General features: G+C 42.8%; 1 protein-coding gene across 1 annotated transcript in view; it reads right to left on the bottom strand.

The window, feature by feature from the left end:
- CLASP1 (cytoplasmic linker associated protein 1) overlaps positions 1 to 17203 on the bottom strand; it is a 196169-nt gene that overhangs the window by 173251 nt on the left and 5715 nt on the right. Inside the window, exon 2 of the mRNA XM_026118450.2 lies at positions 9733 to 10207. Coding sequence (XP_025974235.1) covers positions 9733 to 9927 — 195 coding nt within the window. The 5' untranslated portion in view covers positions 9928 to 10207. The remainder of the gene's footprint in view (positions 1 to 9732; positions 10208 to 17203) is intronic.

Raw genomic sequence — 17203 nt, 5'->3', positions numbered from 1 at the left:
CCTGTAACTTTCAGCTTCAAACAGTATTGAACAAGTGACATCCCCTTTAAGCACTAAACAGTCGGACAAGAAGTTCTTCTAAACTGTTAAAAGCAGACATTTGTTCCACATCACTGCATAAGCACTAATGCTTCCATTTGCAGTAAGGTCTCCGATTAGACCTAACATGACTACATTGCTGTCAAATAGGGAGTCACGAGAATACAAGGCAAAAAATATATCTTTTTAACAGACACAAAGAACTAAGAAAATTAGTAAAAACAGCTGATTTTTAACATACCATTTACACCAAATGCAGACATTCCTCAAACAAATTTCAAAATACACTGAATGGAAGCAGCTTTAGGTTTTCCATTCACTATTATGAGGCTCCCAACCATTTATAATACAGGCACTAATGCTCTTACCCCAACAGGATAGTAATACCACAGTTAACCTAACAATACTTCTGTTTCCCAGAAGAGATCCTGCTCTACTTGTATGCATGTCCTCCCAGCCTTAGTAGAGCTATGCACAAGAAGAGAATGGAAGAGACTACTGCCTTATTTTCCATTAGTTTCACAAAAGACTCTCAAAAAAGCTACTTTAGAAGATGGAAAAGCATTACTAAGCATGAAAATTTTCTCTCATTTAATTCAGGGCCCAATCCTACACATTCTTTCCTCTGGCTAAACTCCCAGCCGTGCTATAAAAAAATTATCTCGCCTTCCACGGTCTGATAACTGGGACTCTTTGCTCTAACACTTGAATACTCAAATGTTGCTTTGTTTTAAGGTTTCATATTTGGCACAAAAGCAATACCAAATGAGGAACATAAGCAGGTTTTGTCTAGTTAAAAAGAGATATGATCTAGGAAGAAAGTAATGAACAGCTTGTGGGAGGTAATGTTCACTCAGAGAAAATAAGAGACTACAAAACTCCTTTGCTTTCCACATCTTCCCTATGTTTAAAGATATAGCCAAAGGGCAGACAGCACATGGGACACAAGTATATGCATTAGCTTTACACAAACTAGCTCACACACACCTAGCAGTCCAGCCATCAGAAACCTGGAGCTCTAAGCAAATCAAGCTACAGGACAAATGAGATTAGCTGAGGCTCGGCACAGATTGCCACAAGTACCTTAGATGGCTCATCTTAGAGTCAGCTCATGTATCTTTCAGATGAATCCAAATCCACACTATCCTGCACTCACAGGCATCCTAAGGGCATCTATATGGGAATTGATTTACATTGGCACCTCTGACATTATGACACCAACCACTTATGTTGCCATCAGCTTTGTTAGAAAACCAAACAAGTAAGTTTCAAGACTTTGGCTGAAAACACAGATACAGTAGATGCAACTAGATGATCTCCGGAGACCCCTTGCAACCTGAATTTTCCTGTGATCCTTTGAACTGATTTTCATACCATGCAGGGAACCTTAGCTTACAGTCTCAAACTGTGACTGCCAAAGAGGGGCTGCCACCAAGCCAGAATCACACATTAAAATAAAAAATATCCCTGCACCAACAGCCTAGTTTAGTGGGCTGGTCTGCCAAAAACTAACATAGTTGCACTTAATGCTAAAGACATGTTAGAAGATTAAAAACTAGAGATATGCCAGGGTGAAAGAAATGCATGGATTTTTATTACTGCATACCAGGTAGTTTTCAACCTGACTTAAGATATTTATATCATTGCAATATCCACCTATCATCCATATACTCCTTCCTCTCCCTGTAGCATTTGAATTTTTTGACCAATTTCAATCAAAAGCGATTGAGAAAATAGCAATCCCAAAGATACTATGCTCTTAAAAATACTAGTAACCAAGTAGAAGAAATTCCATTACGAGAAAACACTTCAGTATGAGGAAAACCACATTAGACACCACAAATCTACATAGAAAAAGTCAAAGGAAATGAGGCTTCATAGCACTCCTGCTTACAACAAAATGACCTAATTAAAACTAGAGAAAGTCAGAGGCAACTAACTAGATTCCACTGCCTATGGGACTCTCACTAGGTGACTTTCCATGCTGAAGTTCAAAGAGTGAGACAAGAGTTGCTTTCCAGAGCATCCCACAAAGAGAAGGGATGGAAAAGCATGCATGCTTTTAGCTAAGAGAAACCAACAGGCAGGTGAAGCTGGTGTTGGTGAGGGGACTGTAGGGGCAGATGAGTATTTTTTTCAGCATCAAGTGATGAAGTGCTGAACAAGAGAATCCCACAGAGCCATCCTAGAGTCTCTGCTCCTAGCAGAGCCACACATCAAGTTCGCAAAAAAATCAAGACGCCCACAAGCCCGGGCACCGCAACTAATCTCCAGTTCAAGTACTGATCCTCAGCTAGGAGACACAGTGCCAGAGAAAATGAAGATTCTCCTGCCCCTTATCCTGCTACCTACTAAGCACAAGGGTAGCTGCATCACTCAGGCATATAAGCGACTGCTAATTCTACCCCAGAGATAAATACACTGCAGTAACAGGCAAGTGACTTTCAGGCAAGTCACTCTGGGATTTCTAAAGAGCAAAAAGCAGTATTTTAAAATAGTCATGTTTATTCAAAGCATCAGAGCAGTTTCAGACAAAGTATTATATCTGTTCTATCAGAGGAAAAAAATGCCGGAAATGGACTTTCCCTGTCACCATAGATAATCCTATTCCATCTTGTATATAAACCACTTCACAGAATCTGTCCTAAAATCAGATAAGAATCTTTGGCTATATCTATACCTATTTAAGAGTCTTCCAGTCCCTCAATGTTCTTGCAGTAGGAAACTTTAATTTAATGTCCAGTCCAAGTTTATTCATGGCCAGTTTATACCCACTTGTTCTTGTGCCAACCTTGCCCTTCAGCTCTTAGAGCTGTTCCCCCTCCCTGATGTTCACCCTCTGATGTATTTATAGATGACAGTCATGTTCCCTCTCAGCCTTCATTCTGCAAACTAAACAAGCCAAACTTTTGGTCTCCTTTGGTCAGCCAGGCTCTCCAACCCGCTGAACACCACACTAGCCCTTCCCTGAACCTGTTTCAGCTTGAATTCCTCTTTCCTGAACATGGGCAACTAGAACTGTACAACACATTCCAGAGGAGTGTCCAATAATGCCTTGCACAATAGCATTAGTACACCCTTATCTCCAAGGCAATAAATCCCCAATAATCTGCTTTTTCCACAGATGCTTCAGCTGTGAGCATCAAGAACCCTGCAGTCAGCTAGTATACTCAAGGTTTCCCAAGAGAGCGCAAACCACGTTAGTTCCAAAATGCACCTCTGAAAAAAACCCTACTGACAAGCACTGAACTGCCATAACTGAAACACTACACCAGCATTAAAGGAATAGCTTTATCCTCTCAATTTAGTAACCTAGATGTTGATAAGCCCCCAAGTTGGCTCAGTCCGTTTTGTGTTGACCAGACTCCCAGTCCCAACTGAGAGCCCAACTGGCCTCACCAGTGCAGAGGGGGCCACACCACCAACAGAAACCAGCTATCCGGCCCCCAGCTTCTGTGGGGCCCACTTGTCTGTGCCCATCCGCATAAGCCATATACAATGCTCTGAGCCTGAACTACTGTCAGCACTAAAATCCTATAGGAAGAAGATATAAATTCAGGCAGAAGGCAGACTCATGGGCTCAAACCTCTGCAGGAGGGAAGGATACGCAAGGGAGACATTTACTCTATATTCCATTTTTCTACTCCTCTGATCATCTACTATTGGCCACTGTCAGAGATGGGATACGAGCTAGACAGACCTTTGGCCTGACCCAACCTGTCAAGTTATGTGCGCCACTATGGAAACAAACTTTTACTCTATTTATTTCAACACTGGGTCTCCACTCTTCATACTCGAGATTCTGTGGCCTCCCACTATTTATATTTGATTTCATAATACCTTGGTAAACAGCTGAAAGATACTGTGGTCCGGTACACTCAGGCTCACAACCCCTTTTCTTTTTTAATGCAATCAGTAGCATATCCACATCATATACAAAACAACTAAAAAGTATTACTATTTCATTCCAGTTCTTCCCAGCTGGGAAAGGAAAACCCTTCTTGCTAGAGCCAGTCACTGTTACTGGTAAGTGTTAAAAGTCCACAGGAAAAGCCTAAATGCTGATTTGCTACAGCAGTTGTTTTTTTCCTGTCCTGAATATGAAGGGCTGAAGCTAATATTAAACTCAATCTTGCCCAGCCGCTACAGCTCCATTCTGCATCTGTGTCTATGGCACTCCCCATACTGCTGACACCAAACCGGTAAGAGCTGCACCATAATCAGATCAGATTACCATACCCATTGGCAAGCACTGGAAAGGCAGGTCCAGCTACCAGAACCACAGAGAAGTGAGCCAGTGAAAAACTGACTGACCAGCTGGACTGGGAGTGTGCTAGGGATTAACCCTTTCAACACCTACTGGATATCCTGGAGCCAAAAGTCTCTGCTCTTTCATAGTTTAGGGCAGGAAAACCCACAGATTAGGAGCATGCCAGCACCAGAGCCTGAAGTCAAGGACTGCACATGAAATTGCAAACACAGCTCAAGTCTGGTGAGTCTTCCGCCCCTTCTAATTGGGCAACAAGAAGAGTCAGAGGTCATTTTTGCTAAGATACCTTTAGGGATATAGGCATATGCTAAGAGCAGATGCACTCTCAGCCAAGACCTCCAAAACGACTCTTCCTCCGTGGTCTAATTTTCTCACATCTCCTGGATATCAAAATAATTTTAACTTATCTTCATTCTTACTAGCAATTACACAGCTTCACAGTAAAGAAGTTTTCAGGGGTGGAACTGCTGAATAAACGTATGTATTGCTAATCATGTACCCATCAGCATCCTAAAACCCACCAGCTAACAGCAGCAGCTGCTTGGAAACCCTTTACAGCTCAAGCTGCCTTCCCCCCTTCCCAAAGTCTTTTTTCCCTGTGCACTAAACACTCAAAACACAGTTACCAAATTATCATATCAACCCATAACCATGCCTGATAATTATTTCTTAAATCAGAATTTCTTCCACTGAATTTCAACCAAAATAAACACGGTATAGAGAACAAATGTATGCTTATAGCGAACAACCATTCATCAGCTTAAGTCACTCTAATGGACACCACTTTAAACTAAGCCTGCACCATCTGTTCTACCCCCCAATTAGAGAAGCCAAAAATTATTCAAAGCACAGTTTAACAAAGAAAACTAATTTATGTATGTAAGTTTTATTTCTCTTCAGCTCAGTGAAGCAAGCTCTTCTAATGCTTAAGATTCAGACATAGATAAGTGCAAGGCTGCTTTCCCTAACATAATTACCATTTTTGTCAGGAGAAATAAAATTTCCCTGTAATATTCCACCATATATTTTATTTTAAAGAGTGCGATGCTTCTGTAAGTAAAATCAATTAGGAGCTAAAATAACCAAATCAGAAGTCTTGCATGCATAAACACAAATCAACATCAAGTCCCAGATACACCACCCTGCACAGCTCACACCCCAAGAGACTGGGTCTACCAGCACAGTTTTACTTGTACAGTGAGGAGGCCTTTGCAAGTTCAAGGTCCTCAGCCAGCAGGATCCGTTACGCAAATTAGTTTGTAGCTGCCCCCTTTATAGTCAAAGCCGAATCCTGCAAGCCACCGGGCACAGAGCCTCACACAGATGGATCAAGCCACACTGGGGCAAAGAGATCCTGCCATGTAGAGATACTCTCCTTGGCAAGAAGATCCCATGCACCATGAGAACAGAGAAGTTCCAAAAATCATTCCAACTGCAGAGGTGCAGCAGAAAGCTTCATCCAGTTCCTTACTGGTAACTCCCATCCAGTTTCAATTTGACCTAGCCTCTCTTAAGACATTGCAGTATGAGAACAGGTTGATGAGGACTTTTGCTCAGTTACATGGACCTTTATCCTGCCTGGGCCATTTCTCCAAGCAGAGTTTGCTCTTGGTTGTTGCTGGTCCAAAACAAGCAAAAAACGCCCCACAGCAATACAAAAAAGGTAAAACTAAACTGACAGCACAGGTTACACTTTGCAGGGAAAGGAAAGGTGTGAGACCCCCTCATCTCCCATTGCTAGATGGTACAGTGCTCATCTGCCAGGGAGCAGCAGGCAAGAGGTCACTGTCAGCCACCTTCAGTCTGCCCCTAGGAATATCTTGCTGGTAAAAGACCACTTTAAGATCCTGGATATATACATAAACACTTATATGCCTTAACGTGAAACTTCAATGGCACATCATAGCCTGGGTCTAGAGAAAGTTGCATCAGTTACAGATGAGTAAGGAGATCCTGTCTACCTAATAACTGCCAGTAGTAGCTCAAAGCAAGATGGTTCACTAGGGTATTTCCGATGATTTCGGCTCTTCCCCCCTGCTTCACAATTGTGAAACCAAGAGGACGTGCCAAAGCCCTGAACACCACTGGACAGGTTTGCCGCACAACAAGACTGCCAGTTCAGTGCAGGCCTTTGTCACTGTTGAGAGTTTCTAAGCTTTTTGCAAAAGTCTTTTTGATTAGTAGGGGAGAACACGGAGTCCAGCAGAACCACCATTCTGAAACAGCACACACCAAGCAAACAAGCCGGGGGAGAAATGGAGCAGGGAAAGGGGAGAATTTCCTCTCTTGATCAGTAGTGTCTTGCAGTCACTTCTCCATTCCAATCTTTCTAGTAGACCCCACAACTCCTAGCAGGCATGCACACACGGACTCCCTGCTGTGGGTAACTGAGCTCCAGGGAAACACAGAAGTTCTCAAAGAGAAGCCATCTTTCCACCACTCATCTGTCCTCTGGCTACCTACTGGCATTACTGTGAAAATATACACCAGGTAGTGCCTATTAGGTGCAATTCAAGTGTGCTCCTGACAAGCATAGATAAGAAGCAAAGGGTCTTGCACAGGACCTCAATGCCTTGCTTCCTTTACATAAAAAGCATCCTGGATTATCTGAGCATCTTCTGTACCTCAGGCAGTCACCTGCTGAGGAGCAGGGACAAGTGATCAGGTCACAAGGCTGCTTGATAGAAGAGTATTGAGGTGTCCATCTGACAGTTCAATGCTATCAGAAGCATCTTGGGTCCCCCTCTCCTGTTTCATACATGATGCTTTTAGGCTTTGATAGCACCAAGGGAAGAGAAACATCTCTTCCACCTCCATTACTGCCTTTTGCTGCATCACTCAAAACAGAAAATGGTATCGTTTCCCTCCTAGTGCTGAGGTTAAGGATTTCACAAAATAGCATCAGGTTAAAATAGAATCAGTGCACAAAAAAACCCCAAACATAAAAAACCCACCAACCATGGTCATGACTTACACATCTCAAACTTGTACACCAGTGAGGGGGACAGCTTGAGCCCTCCTTGTAAAGGTTAAGTAATTTCATCATCAGTTGGGACTCCTTTAGTCCAAACTCTGAACAGTACTGCCACACAGAAGTCACTTCACTTTGGCTGGCTGATGTTTCCCCGGTGATAACATAAGCACAATTGTTTAGTTAAAACAATCCCAGACAGACAGGCAGACGCCATGAATCAACTGAACCCTGTCCCAAGCTAATGGGTCTGTCATCCAAACCCAGCCTAAGTTTGAGAGAGCACCCTTTATCACTGAAATGTTAAGAAATTTCAAATCTTGCAGATGGTCTCAATCTTTGTTTTAAATTAATATTTTTTTCAGATCAAGGGAATGACATGAGCAGAGACAGACTGCAAATATAATAGCTTTTTCAACCGTGACCAAACAACTGCAGTTTAGCTCTCCAGATGGCTATTCTACGGCAGGGATGTTTGGCCTTTCACTCTTAGGGTTGTTACACTAATCCATGAACTGGATCAGATCACATCGGCTACTCTATTCTCACTAACACCAGGCACAGCTGAGTTTCCACAACCCCCCACAAGCAGTCAAGAAGAAAGGTGACAATATTACAGATGCAAACACTAAAACAAAATGGAGACTGGCATATGACAATGCACTAAGTCTTGGTCTGAAGCAGGGTCACTACACCAAACTCCAGGTGGTCAGCCTATCTCACTCAAAGGTTTCATACCTTCTATTTTGTTCACTCACTGAACAAAACACCCTCCATACACATCTCTGAGAAAAGCCTCTGTCATGCACAATAGAAGTTAACTTATTAAACGCAGCAAATGCTACCTAGAGAATATGCACACTAATGAACAATCAGCTCAGTTAGCTGCATGAGCTCTGAAATGGAGTCATGCCAACAAAGAAGTGGCACTAGTTTGTTATTGGATAATGAACACTACACTGGGCTTTGTGAGTATATATTTCAGGCAGATTGGGAAGTGGAGGGAAAGGAGAACAAGTTGAAAGGATCACATTTAATTTGTAAATTACTGCATAGTTCTGTAATCCATATCAGTTCATAAAATCCATGCAAACAGCAAGTTTCATGACAATTTCAAGTTTATTATGCTTGTGTTACCTTTCTGTTGAGAATCATGGAAGCCTAAGACAAAGCCAGTTAGGAAGGGGGGCAATAAGAACATGTTATGGTCTCGGGAAATTACAGTGTTTGATACTGACAGCAAACTAAGTAAGACTTCTCTGCGGGCTGAGCCAGAGCAGTCCTTCAAGCTTGTACTGGCTTTCGTTTTTTGGTTCCTGTATGCCAAACAGCTTCCGCTGCAGTTATTCATTCACAAAATAAAGAGCAAAAGTGCACCTGCACAGAACACATGAACCAATATACTGCATTCTTGTTTCAATCAAAATTTATATTAAAAATATAGTTTAAATGAATCTGAGGATGTTCAGCTCTGGATCACAAGCAACCTATATGCTAGTCTCTCCTTCACTTCCACAGGAGACAACTCCAGTTAATAGTTGTACTCCACAGTACAACACACAGTTAATTAGCTTCAGGCTTAGGTCTGTAGGAGGTTTTACCCTCAGAGATTTTCCCAGACTCATGAAAAAGGAACAATAATCCCCTAGTTCTCCCTATAGCAGCAGCTTAGGCACCCTGTTTGCCTTGTTAGTGTGCCTCAGGAAAGGACAAGGACAGGCATTTTTCCAAACCACACCCGAGAAACCTTCCTCAATGAGGAAACCAGAGTACGTGGGAATAGTAGCACTTCTTCATGAAGTGTGGAGAAATGAAAAAAGCTATAGGGATAACAAGGCAGTTGAATTCCTTGTCTCACTCCTCATCTTTGTTGATGCAAGATCATCAAATCCAACAGAAGACACATGCTGATTAGCTTTCTCGAGCTAATTGTAGAAGAACAATGAATTGTACTTTAACTGTCCCCAGAGTTTAGAAAAAAATCTAGCAAGAATCAGTGACAGTGTGAAAAGATAGTGTGTGTGTGTGTGTGTGTGTGTGTGTGTGTGTGTGTGTGTAAACACACACACACTTTTTGCAGCTTTAGAACTCTCCTCCCCTTTTCTTTCTTTTTTAACATAAAATTTCAAAAGCCTTGCCAACTACTTGGACGATCAAAGCATCCCACAGGCAAACAAGGTATGCAAAAAAATCTGGATATCAAAAAGCATGAATACCAAATATGAATCCATTTACTAAACTCTCACTTGCTAAAGTCTTACCACCATGAGTCCTCAATATCACATCAGCTATCAACTGTTTACCAAGAAATGGGATACAAATGGTTGATTCAGCATGATTATCATTTTACAGAACAGTATGTTAGAAAGTCTACCATTTAACTTTCATTTAGATCACGTATAACTTGACAATGAAACACCTAACTAATCACATTCCACCTGGAAAGTCTTACCTTATAGTTGCTGGAATTCACCCAAGAAGTGGCCAGTCCATCAACCATTTTATCCAGCATAGTCTGATCATGTTCAAGATCAGCTGACTTCTGTTTATCTGAGAAGTAATCTATCAATTCCTGGCCAACTTGAAGTCTCTTTCCAACATCTTTCTGCAGCACCTGCGCTAAGCAATACTCCATACTGGGCTCCATAGTGTCTTAGAAATACAGCACCAGCAAGAAAGCTAGAGGGCAGCAGGTCCAAAAAATCCCTCTACAAACGTATGCAGGAGGTCGCCTCTTTGTTCGATGAAGGTTACTGAGGGTCTGGGTTTCAAAGATGCAATTCTGAGAATGGCAACAATGCACCATGTGTGTGTGAAGAGCAGCTGGCAGGATATTAAAAGTCCAATTTAAATAACTAGTAATAGATGAAGCAGCAAGCAGTGCTGTACTGTTGGGTCTGCAATAATTCCCAATTCAGCAGTCCATTCTGAAAGAAATGAAAAAGAACAGTATTATAGGTTAAATTAAGAATGGAGGAAAAAGAGCATGTCACAAAATAGGTTATTCATATACAGCTGCAAAGCTGTGATAAGCTGGATTGAGCAGCATTGTTCTATTTTAAGGGATCATACGAGGTAGGTCAGGACAAAAACCTTTGGTTATTCTTTACAGCAACAGTTGCCCATCAGCTCCTTAGAGGTAGTTTTCATGACAGACACAGTAAATCTGGCACTTAAATAAGAGCTGATTAATGAACAATATTCTCACAACTACTAGAGTCATTATCCACCCACAAAGGTAGAGACAAAATCCTTGTGCAGGTCACCAGGAAAATGCATGTTTCAAGAAGTGAACAGAGGAAGAGCTCTGGAGCCTGTTTTGACTGCTAGTCTTCAGCAGTCAATGCCATCAGCTGGCCTACAAGATACAGCTCTAAAATACAGGTCTAACACTGGTAGCCAGTAATATAAAATGAGCAGTTTTCACATACAAAGTGCTCAAGATGTTTTCAGGCTGAATCCTGTTATACCACAATTACACAGACTGAGGAAACAGCACTGGCCTCTTCCTAGCATAGTACCGAAAACGCGGTTCCACCAACCGTGCCTGTGATCCCCCAAGAAGCAAGGCCATATAAAAGAAAGACAGAGCCAAGTTTTGTTGCCACTCAGAGGCAGTGCCATCTGCAAACTAAGCTTTTTGTTAACACATGGCTTTGCCTGAGGTTTGGTTATGCTCCAACCCTAGGGGCTCTCCTGCCCCATAACACAGGAACCGCATTAGGGATCTTCTGGGCCAACGCTGCCAGTTGTGAGCTCTGCTTTGGAAGCAGCTGCAGCCTTTCTTTGTCCCTCCCAATCTGCAGCCAAGTGAATCCCTACAAGCAGCTAGGGACCAGACCTCCCAGCCTGTCCTCCAGCCTCCTGCAGACCAGGGCTCCTGTCATCACCAACAGCTTCCTGAAGCACTGCTTCACAGGTCAGCTCTTTTTAAGAGGGAACGATAAAGACCCAGAATATCTTTTTTCTTCCCATCTAATAATATCCAAAGTTAGAAGTCTGCCCTACTTTTTGCACCAGTGCGAGGAAAGCAGGTCAAGCTCAGTGCAAGGAAAGAGGCTGTGGAGCAGACACCTGGTTCAATAAACAACTGGAAGGAAGCTAGAGGCACAAGTTCACTAACTGGAAGCACTGGGGCAGCAAATCCATATACCTTCTGTTTGAGCAAATAAGGCTTCCATAAAAGACTTATTTAATAAAGAGCACAGTGGATCTGATAGCAGATGAGATACACAGTCCTAGCCTGGAAACAAAAGCACACCTTGCAGCAGACTATTTCAGTTCATTATCTCACCTCCATCCTCCCTGGCCAGACTTACAAACTGCCATATCCTACTGATATAAAACAAAAATAAAAAAAACCACCACACAACCACCCCCTCCTCCCCTCTCCCCCCCCCAAGTAGAGCACCTAGAGCTAGAGAGAGCGAGCACAATGGCTTGGGGCTCACAGCTTTCCTTAACCCCACAGTTGCAACCTGACATTTCCCAGCTGCCTGGGACTTGATGTGCCGCTTATTCATCAGGCAGGAGTCATCACAGGAGAGCAGAGCCTCCGTTCAGGCAGTCAGTTCAACTCTCCCTCCGCTGAGTGACAGCAGTCAAAACTGCTTGTCTACTTCCAGGGACTCATCTCAGCCAAGTGTCCAGCAAATCCTGCCATCAACAAGGAGGGCTTGTTTGGGCCTCTGGACTAAACTCCCTTCTCACCACCAAAACCTGACCCTCCAGAGCAGCACCTGCAACCGCACATGCAGCACCTAGGGCTTTAAATTAGTGCTGTGACAGCTTACCACTTGTGACTGCTACTCCAACCTGAACTGTCTCAAGAGAATATTAAACTCACCATTTTGGCAAAGCTATTCATCTGCCTATTAACTGGGAAATGCAGACAGTCATGTCTTCTACCACTGAACTGTTTGACTGTCAGGCTGTAGGTAAGACTGCGGCTTCAAGATCGACTTGACTTCAGATTCCAAACTTGAACAGCACTTCAGATACTACAATAGGGATCAATGCTCTGAGAGTTGGAACGACGCCTTTTTTCCTTTAAAAAGGGAGACGCTGATTCCAAACTAGAGGGAAGCCAGACCTTCTCTTATTACTGAAGCTATAGTTTCACACATTTCAGTTAAGCACTACCTCTGAAAGCAGTGCTTTGAGCCTTCCCATCCTTGAGCAGCACAGACTTGTGGAGAGTGACACAGGTTTAAACCGACCTAGCCAGAAAAAATCAGTTCCTCCAACTAGCTCACTGCATGGCTCTGTTAATACCTTTAAATAATACTGGCCCATCCCCTGCCCTCTAGCATGGGCTGGTCCTGCTCCTTGCTGAAGGCACTCCAGTTGTGTGAGGCACAGCATTACACACAGCAGCTTCTAAGCACCTAACAGAGGAGGGTTTTCAAACAGCAAGACATGATTTCACTGGGTACCTGGCTATCAGACAATTACTGGTGAAGGGATACAGAGATAGGTGATGCTTATCTGTTACCATGCTCTAGCTGGAACCATGGAAGTTACAGGTGTGGTTCATTTCTAGACATCAGATAAGTCCGCTTTTGCCCGTGTGCTATAACTGTGTTAAAATTCAATAGAACATGGTGAAAATAGTTTCTTAATTGCTCTTAAAATGGAAACATGGAACTTGTTTAAACTTGAAAATTAATTCAGATTCCAGAAGGGTGTGAATGACTGCTGGTTACCACAGAATAGCCATTTCTGATTAACTTCACATATAGACAAGTCTCAACACATCCAAGAAAGCATTAGCTGGCCATACTGCCATGAGAATGGAAAGTTCAAAGTTTCTACTCTTTCTTCTATGTGGTTTTCACTTAAAAGTTTTTAAGTCTCTGCCTACAAGCAAACTTTTAAGCAAACTAATTTTACAGACATTTTTGTAGGAGTTCCTCTCGTTTTTCTTAAACATTATGCAAAGGAAAGCATAAAAATAATTTTGTTGCTCTGCAGAATAGATTTGTATTGTAAGTTTGTGGATTGAAGTCTAAAGAAGATGCACCACACTATATGGCACCACCTTCAAACACATGCATGGGAGAAGAGCCATAAATATCTTTGAATCCTGTGGAGGGCAGAAGTAACAAGCTAAGAGGAAAGCTCAAGGCTGGCTTATATCTACCAGCCAACAGGTGTTTAAGTGACATCACTTCTGTGTTTTTCTCGGAGGTTTGGGGATTGTTTGTTTGTTCTTTAAAAAAGCATTTCCACACATATTAGGAAGCCTATTAATTCCCCCTCTTCCTCGTAAGAGGAAGTGGGAAAAATACCATCTGGGAAAACCAAGTCCTAGTCTAAGTTTGACATCAGCCAAGATGTAGACAAGATAATCCACAAAAAAAGCTATTCTCCCCACCACCCCGTTACTGCAAAAATAAAGTTCTCTCATTCATTATTAAGCTGTCAGAACTAAGAGCTTGGTCAAACACACCTGGATTTTTTCCTTCAAGGGCTATCCAGCAGAAAGCCATTAGAGACACTTAGAGACTAGTTTGGGGCTCAAAATGATAGATTTTAAAGAAGAAAGATGATAAAGACTCAACAGCCCAGAACTACTCAGCCAGGTACAATCACAAAAGCTGCTCATACAATTCACAGCAAAGCAACTGGTTCAGCATATAGAATAAGTTAACCCAAACAGTAATGAGGAAATACTTATTACCTGAAATTCTCTGGAAACGTTAAAATGAGTACAAAGACAATGAACTTTTTTCAGCGTTTAGGAGAACTTACTCACCCTAGACTAAGTGAAAGTCTGCATCATTTTGTAACTGTAAATTAAGAGATTAGGATATTTTTACAGGAAGTTTTACATCTTCTCCTTCCACTTGGAAGGAGTAAGGAAAAATGCAGCATGTAGAACAGATGCAATGCTACTGCCCTGGGGTCTTATCTATACTTGAGAGCTCTTCCAACATAGTTGGCAGTTTAGTTATTTATTTAGTTTAGTTATTATCTTCATCATGTTTCATTCTCTTCATTCGCAGACAAACCAGTGCAGGTCACAGCCTTCCCTGTTAGCTGCTCTAACACAGCTACTCAGGACGCAGGCTGCAGAGAGACAAAGTGTTGCTGCTGCTTGCTATCGCTACAGGCAACTGCAAATGCTACCGGACTTGCTGCCCCAAGCCTTCCCCACCACCCTCCTCTACCTACTTTCAGTCAGCAAGTTTGACTTTTAAACAGCTTCCAAGCTTGACCCTCACTTCTTTGGTGTAATATTTATTTTGTGTGTGGTTAGTTACAGCACAGCAGTTGTATAAGTAACACAGCAGTGCAGTTGTACCAACAAGTCTCCTCTTTCATAGTTCTCTGGACCTAACTGCACACAAACCTCAGTTTGAAATTGGTTCAAGGTACACTAGACAGACACCTCCTTGAACCTTGACTTTCCACAACAAAAAGCTCCCTCAGGAGACCTCCACCCTAGTAAAATGCAGCAACTCTTCAAATGTAAAAGCTATCAAGCATGAAGCTCTCAGTTGTTCACTGTTACTGGAAGGTGTAAATATTTAACTATAGGGTTTACCAACCAGACACCCCTGTGCAAGAAGTTCAGTGCAGGAACAACAGCACCTATAAATAGAGTACTGCAATGACTACATGCAGGTCTCATCTGCAAGGAGTTGAAAGCTTAGTCTCTGCGTAAAGGGTGGAAATTGTCAGCCTTCTATCCCCTCACTGCCCTCTCTGTATATTTTTTTGCTTCAGCTGTTTTGGCTATTCCCTGCCCAGAGTGGATTTGCTATCAGGTCTTTACAGAATACGAAAACACTCAATTAGATCTCTTCTTGCTCAGATGTGTAAGTAGTGATGGACAAAGCATCAGTACTGACAGCCTCTATGTCTTAAAATACTCTTTCTTGTGCAAACCCTAGGGGAGAATGAGGTGGCAAGTAAACATCGAGTGTTTTTTTTTGAGGAGTAAAGCTCCTTTTTTTTTTCCTGGAGCCAAAGGCAGTTGGCAGGAGTTACCCACCCAGCAATCAACAAGAGGTCTCTCCCTTTTGTTAAGCTGTCTCCATAGGTAAGTGATAATGTTTCTTTAATGTCCAGGAATGTTTCACAATCACTATGATTGTTTTAGTGATTAGTGTTAGCTTTCTACTTCAGCCTCCCCTTAACCTGAAGATGTCTTTAAACTTCTAGCCTGACAAGACGACTCATGCTTTTCTAAACAGAAGTTACTGATTAACTGATTGGACAGCCACACGCTTTACTCAACGTACTAAGTGCTTCTGATTGCCCTTCCTGCAGTTTCTTTCCACTGCCCCTATACAGTAACTTTGCCTGTCTTTCAAACAGGGTGACCAGGACAGGCACACTACAGGTACGTGGCAGGAGAGCCTTGCTGATTATGCAGTGCAATTAAGTACTGCCCATGTGGATGCAGCTTCCTTGCTGGAAGTTTTATTAGGTCTTCAGCAGGGGCTTCCTCCTCCTCCTTCACTAAGGAAGCTTTTGCTAAACTCCCTACCGTTGTTGGCAGTTTCAAGAGAACGACCACTGGCTGCAGGCTTGCTAGCACACTGCTCACAGTAATCATTTTTTAAACCTGTTTGGAGTGAGTGTATCTCACAGGGCTTCATGTTTAAAGCACAGACTGGAGCTAATTCATGCTGGTGCCCAACTTCACTGGCATGAGGTGATCTGAGGCGATTTCTAGGATGAAGATGGCTGCAAGATTTCCAGGGCTTAAACTAAGGCCTTCTAGCCCCCATACAATCCTCCTAGGACAGATGCTAGCCTGGAAAGTTGTATTGCATCACTCTGGGTTAGATGAGAGAAGCTTCAGCTAATAGGAATTCTTCTGCCTCAGCAACCGAACACCTCATACAGAGACACTGATTTCACCGAGGCATCAACCTTCAAAGAATCTCCACAGTAAAGAGGTTGCAGCAAATCAAAATTACTTGCCAGCTTAAGACCTGAATGTGATCACAACACCTTACACTAATGGCACCACCTCGCAGAGCAGGAGTAACTCCAAGAGTAGGGTAGAAAATTAGGAGTTTTCATGTGCTTTGTTTTCCTAATATAACCCCTATTTGAAATTAGTTTGGTTTTAACTGTGTCTGATATCAAGGATAAGCCTAGAATGACTTTCAACTCTCCTTCCACTTTGGTTTGCATCTTAGCAGTCGGACTGTTAAAGTCCTATAATGCTAAGAGCAGCTCTCTTCAGATCAGCTGCCCACAAACAGCACTGTGCAACCCCCTCTTGTAGGCCTCTTAGTTCGTTGTGCCAAGGTATTGTACTACAAGCAATTTATTAGGGGCCTACTATACCACAGGAAAAAAAGTCCTATCCACATGAAAGTTTACGTTGTGAATAGTACATAAGTTTTGTGTTTGCAACCACAAGTGTCCCTCCCCCCCCATCTTTCATTCTCATATCTAACCATACCTTAGAGCCTCCAGACTCCAGTTCTGACACTTGTGGGAACCTGCCCAGTAAACTGTATAGTACTGGCTAAGACACCCAGATCGTTTTGGTACAATACATTAAAACTTACATGTCATTTTTATAGTGGTGCTCACCATACCAGTCTTGTGCTCAGCTTTGCCTTCCTGTGCCCATCTTACATCCTCCCCACATACCTGCTCCAGCAGTGAGAAGGTTTGACCACAAGCTACCTGTCCCTCACCAGCACCTCTTCGCTCTGCTCCGCAAGGTATCACAGCAAAGAGTGTGCAAGGTCCCCAGAAGGGCTGTGGTGCTGCACCCCAGGAGAATAGAGGAGGTGTCCAGTCCCCTTCCTACTGCAACCCCAAGTGCAGGAAAAAGCTTTCTGGATTCAGTTCCTAACCCTCTCCTCCACACCCCAGCTGCAAGATTGGATTGCCAGGAAAAATACAGGAAGAGGAAAAGGCGACGTCCACCTATAGCCTCATTTGTCTAA

This window comes from Dromaius novaehollandiae, chromosome 7 (genome assembly GCF_036370855.1).
Source record: "Dromaius novaehollandiae isolate bDroNov1 chromosome 7, bDroNov1.hap1, whole genome shotgun sequence".
Classification (NCBI taxonomy): Eukaryota; Metazoa; Chordata; class Aves; order Casuariiformes; family Dromaiidae; genus Dromaius; species Dromaius novaehollandiae.
Note: the sequence above shows the minus strand (reverse complement) of the source record. Positions and strands in the feature narration are given on the sequence as shown.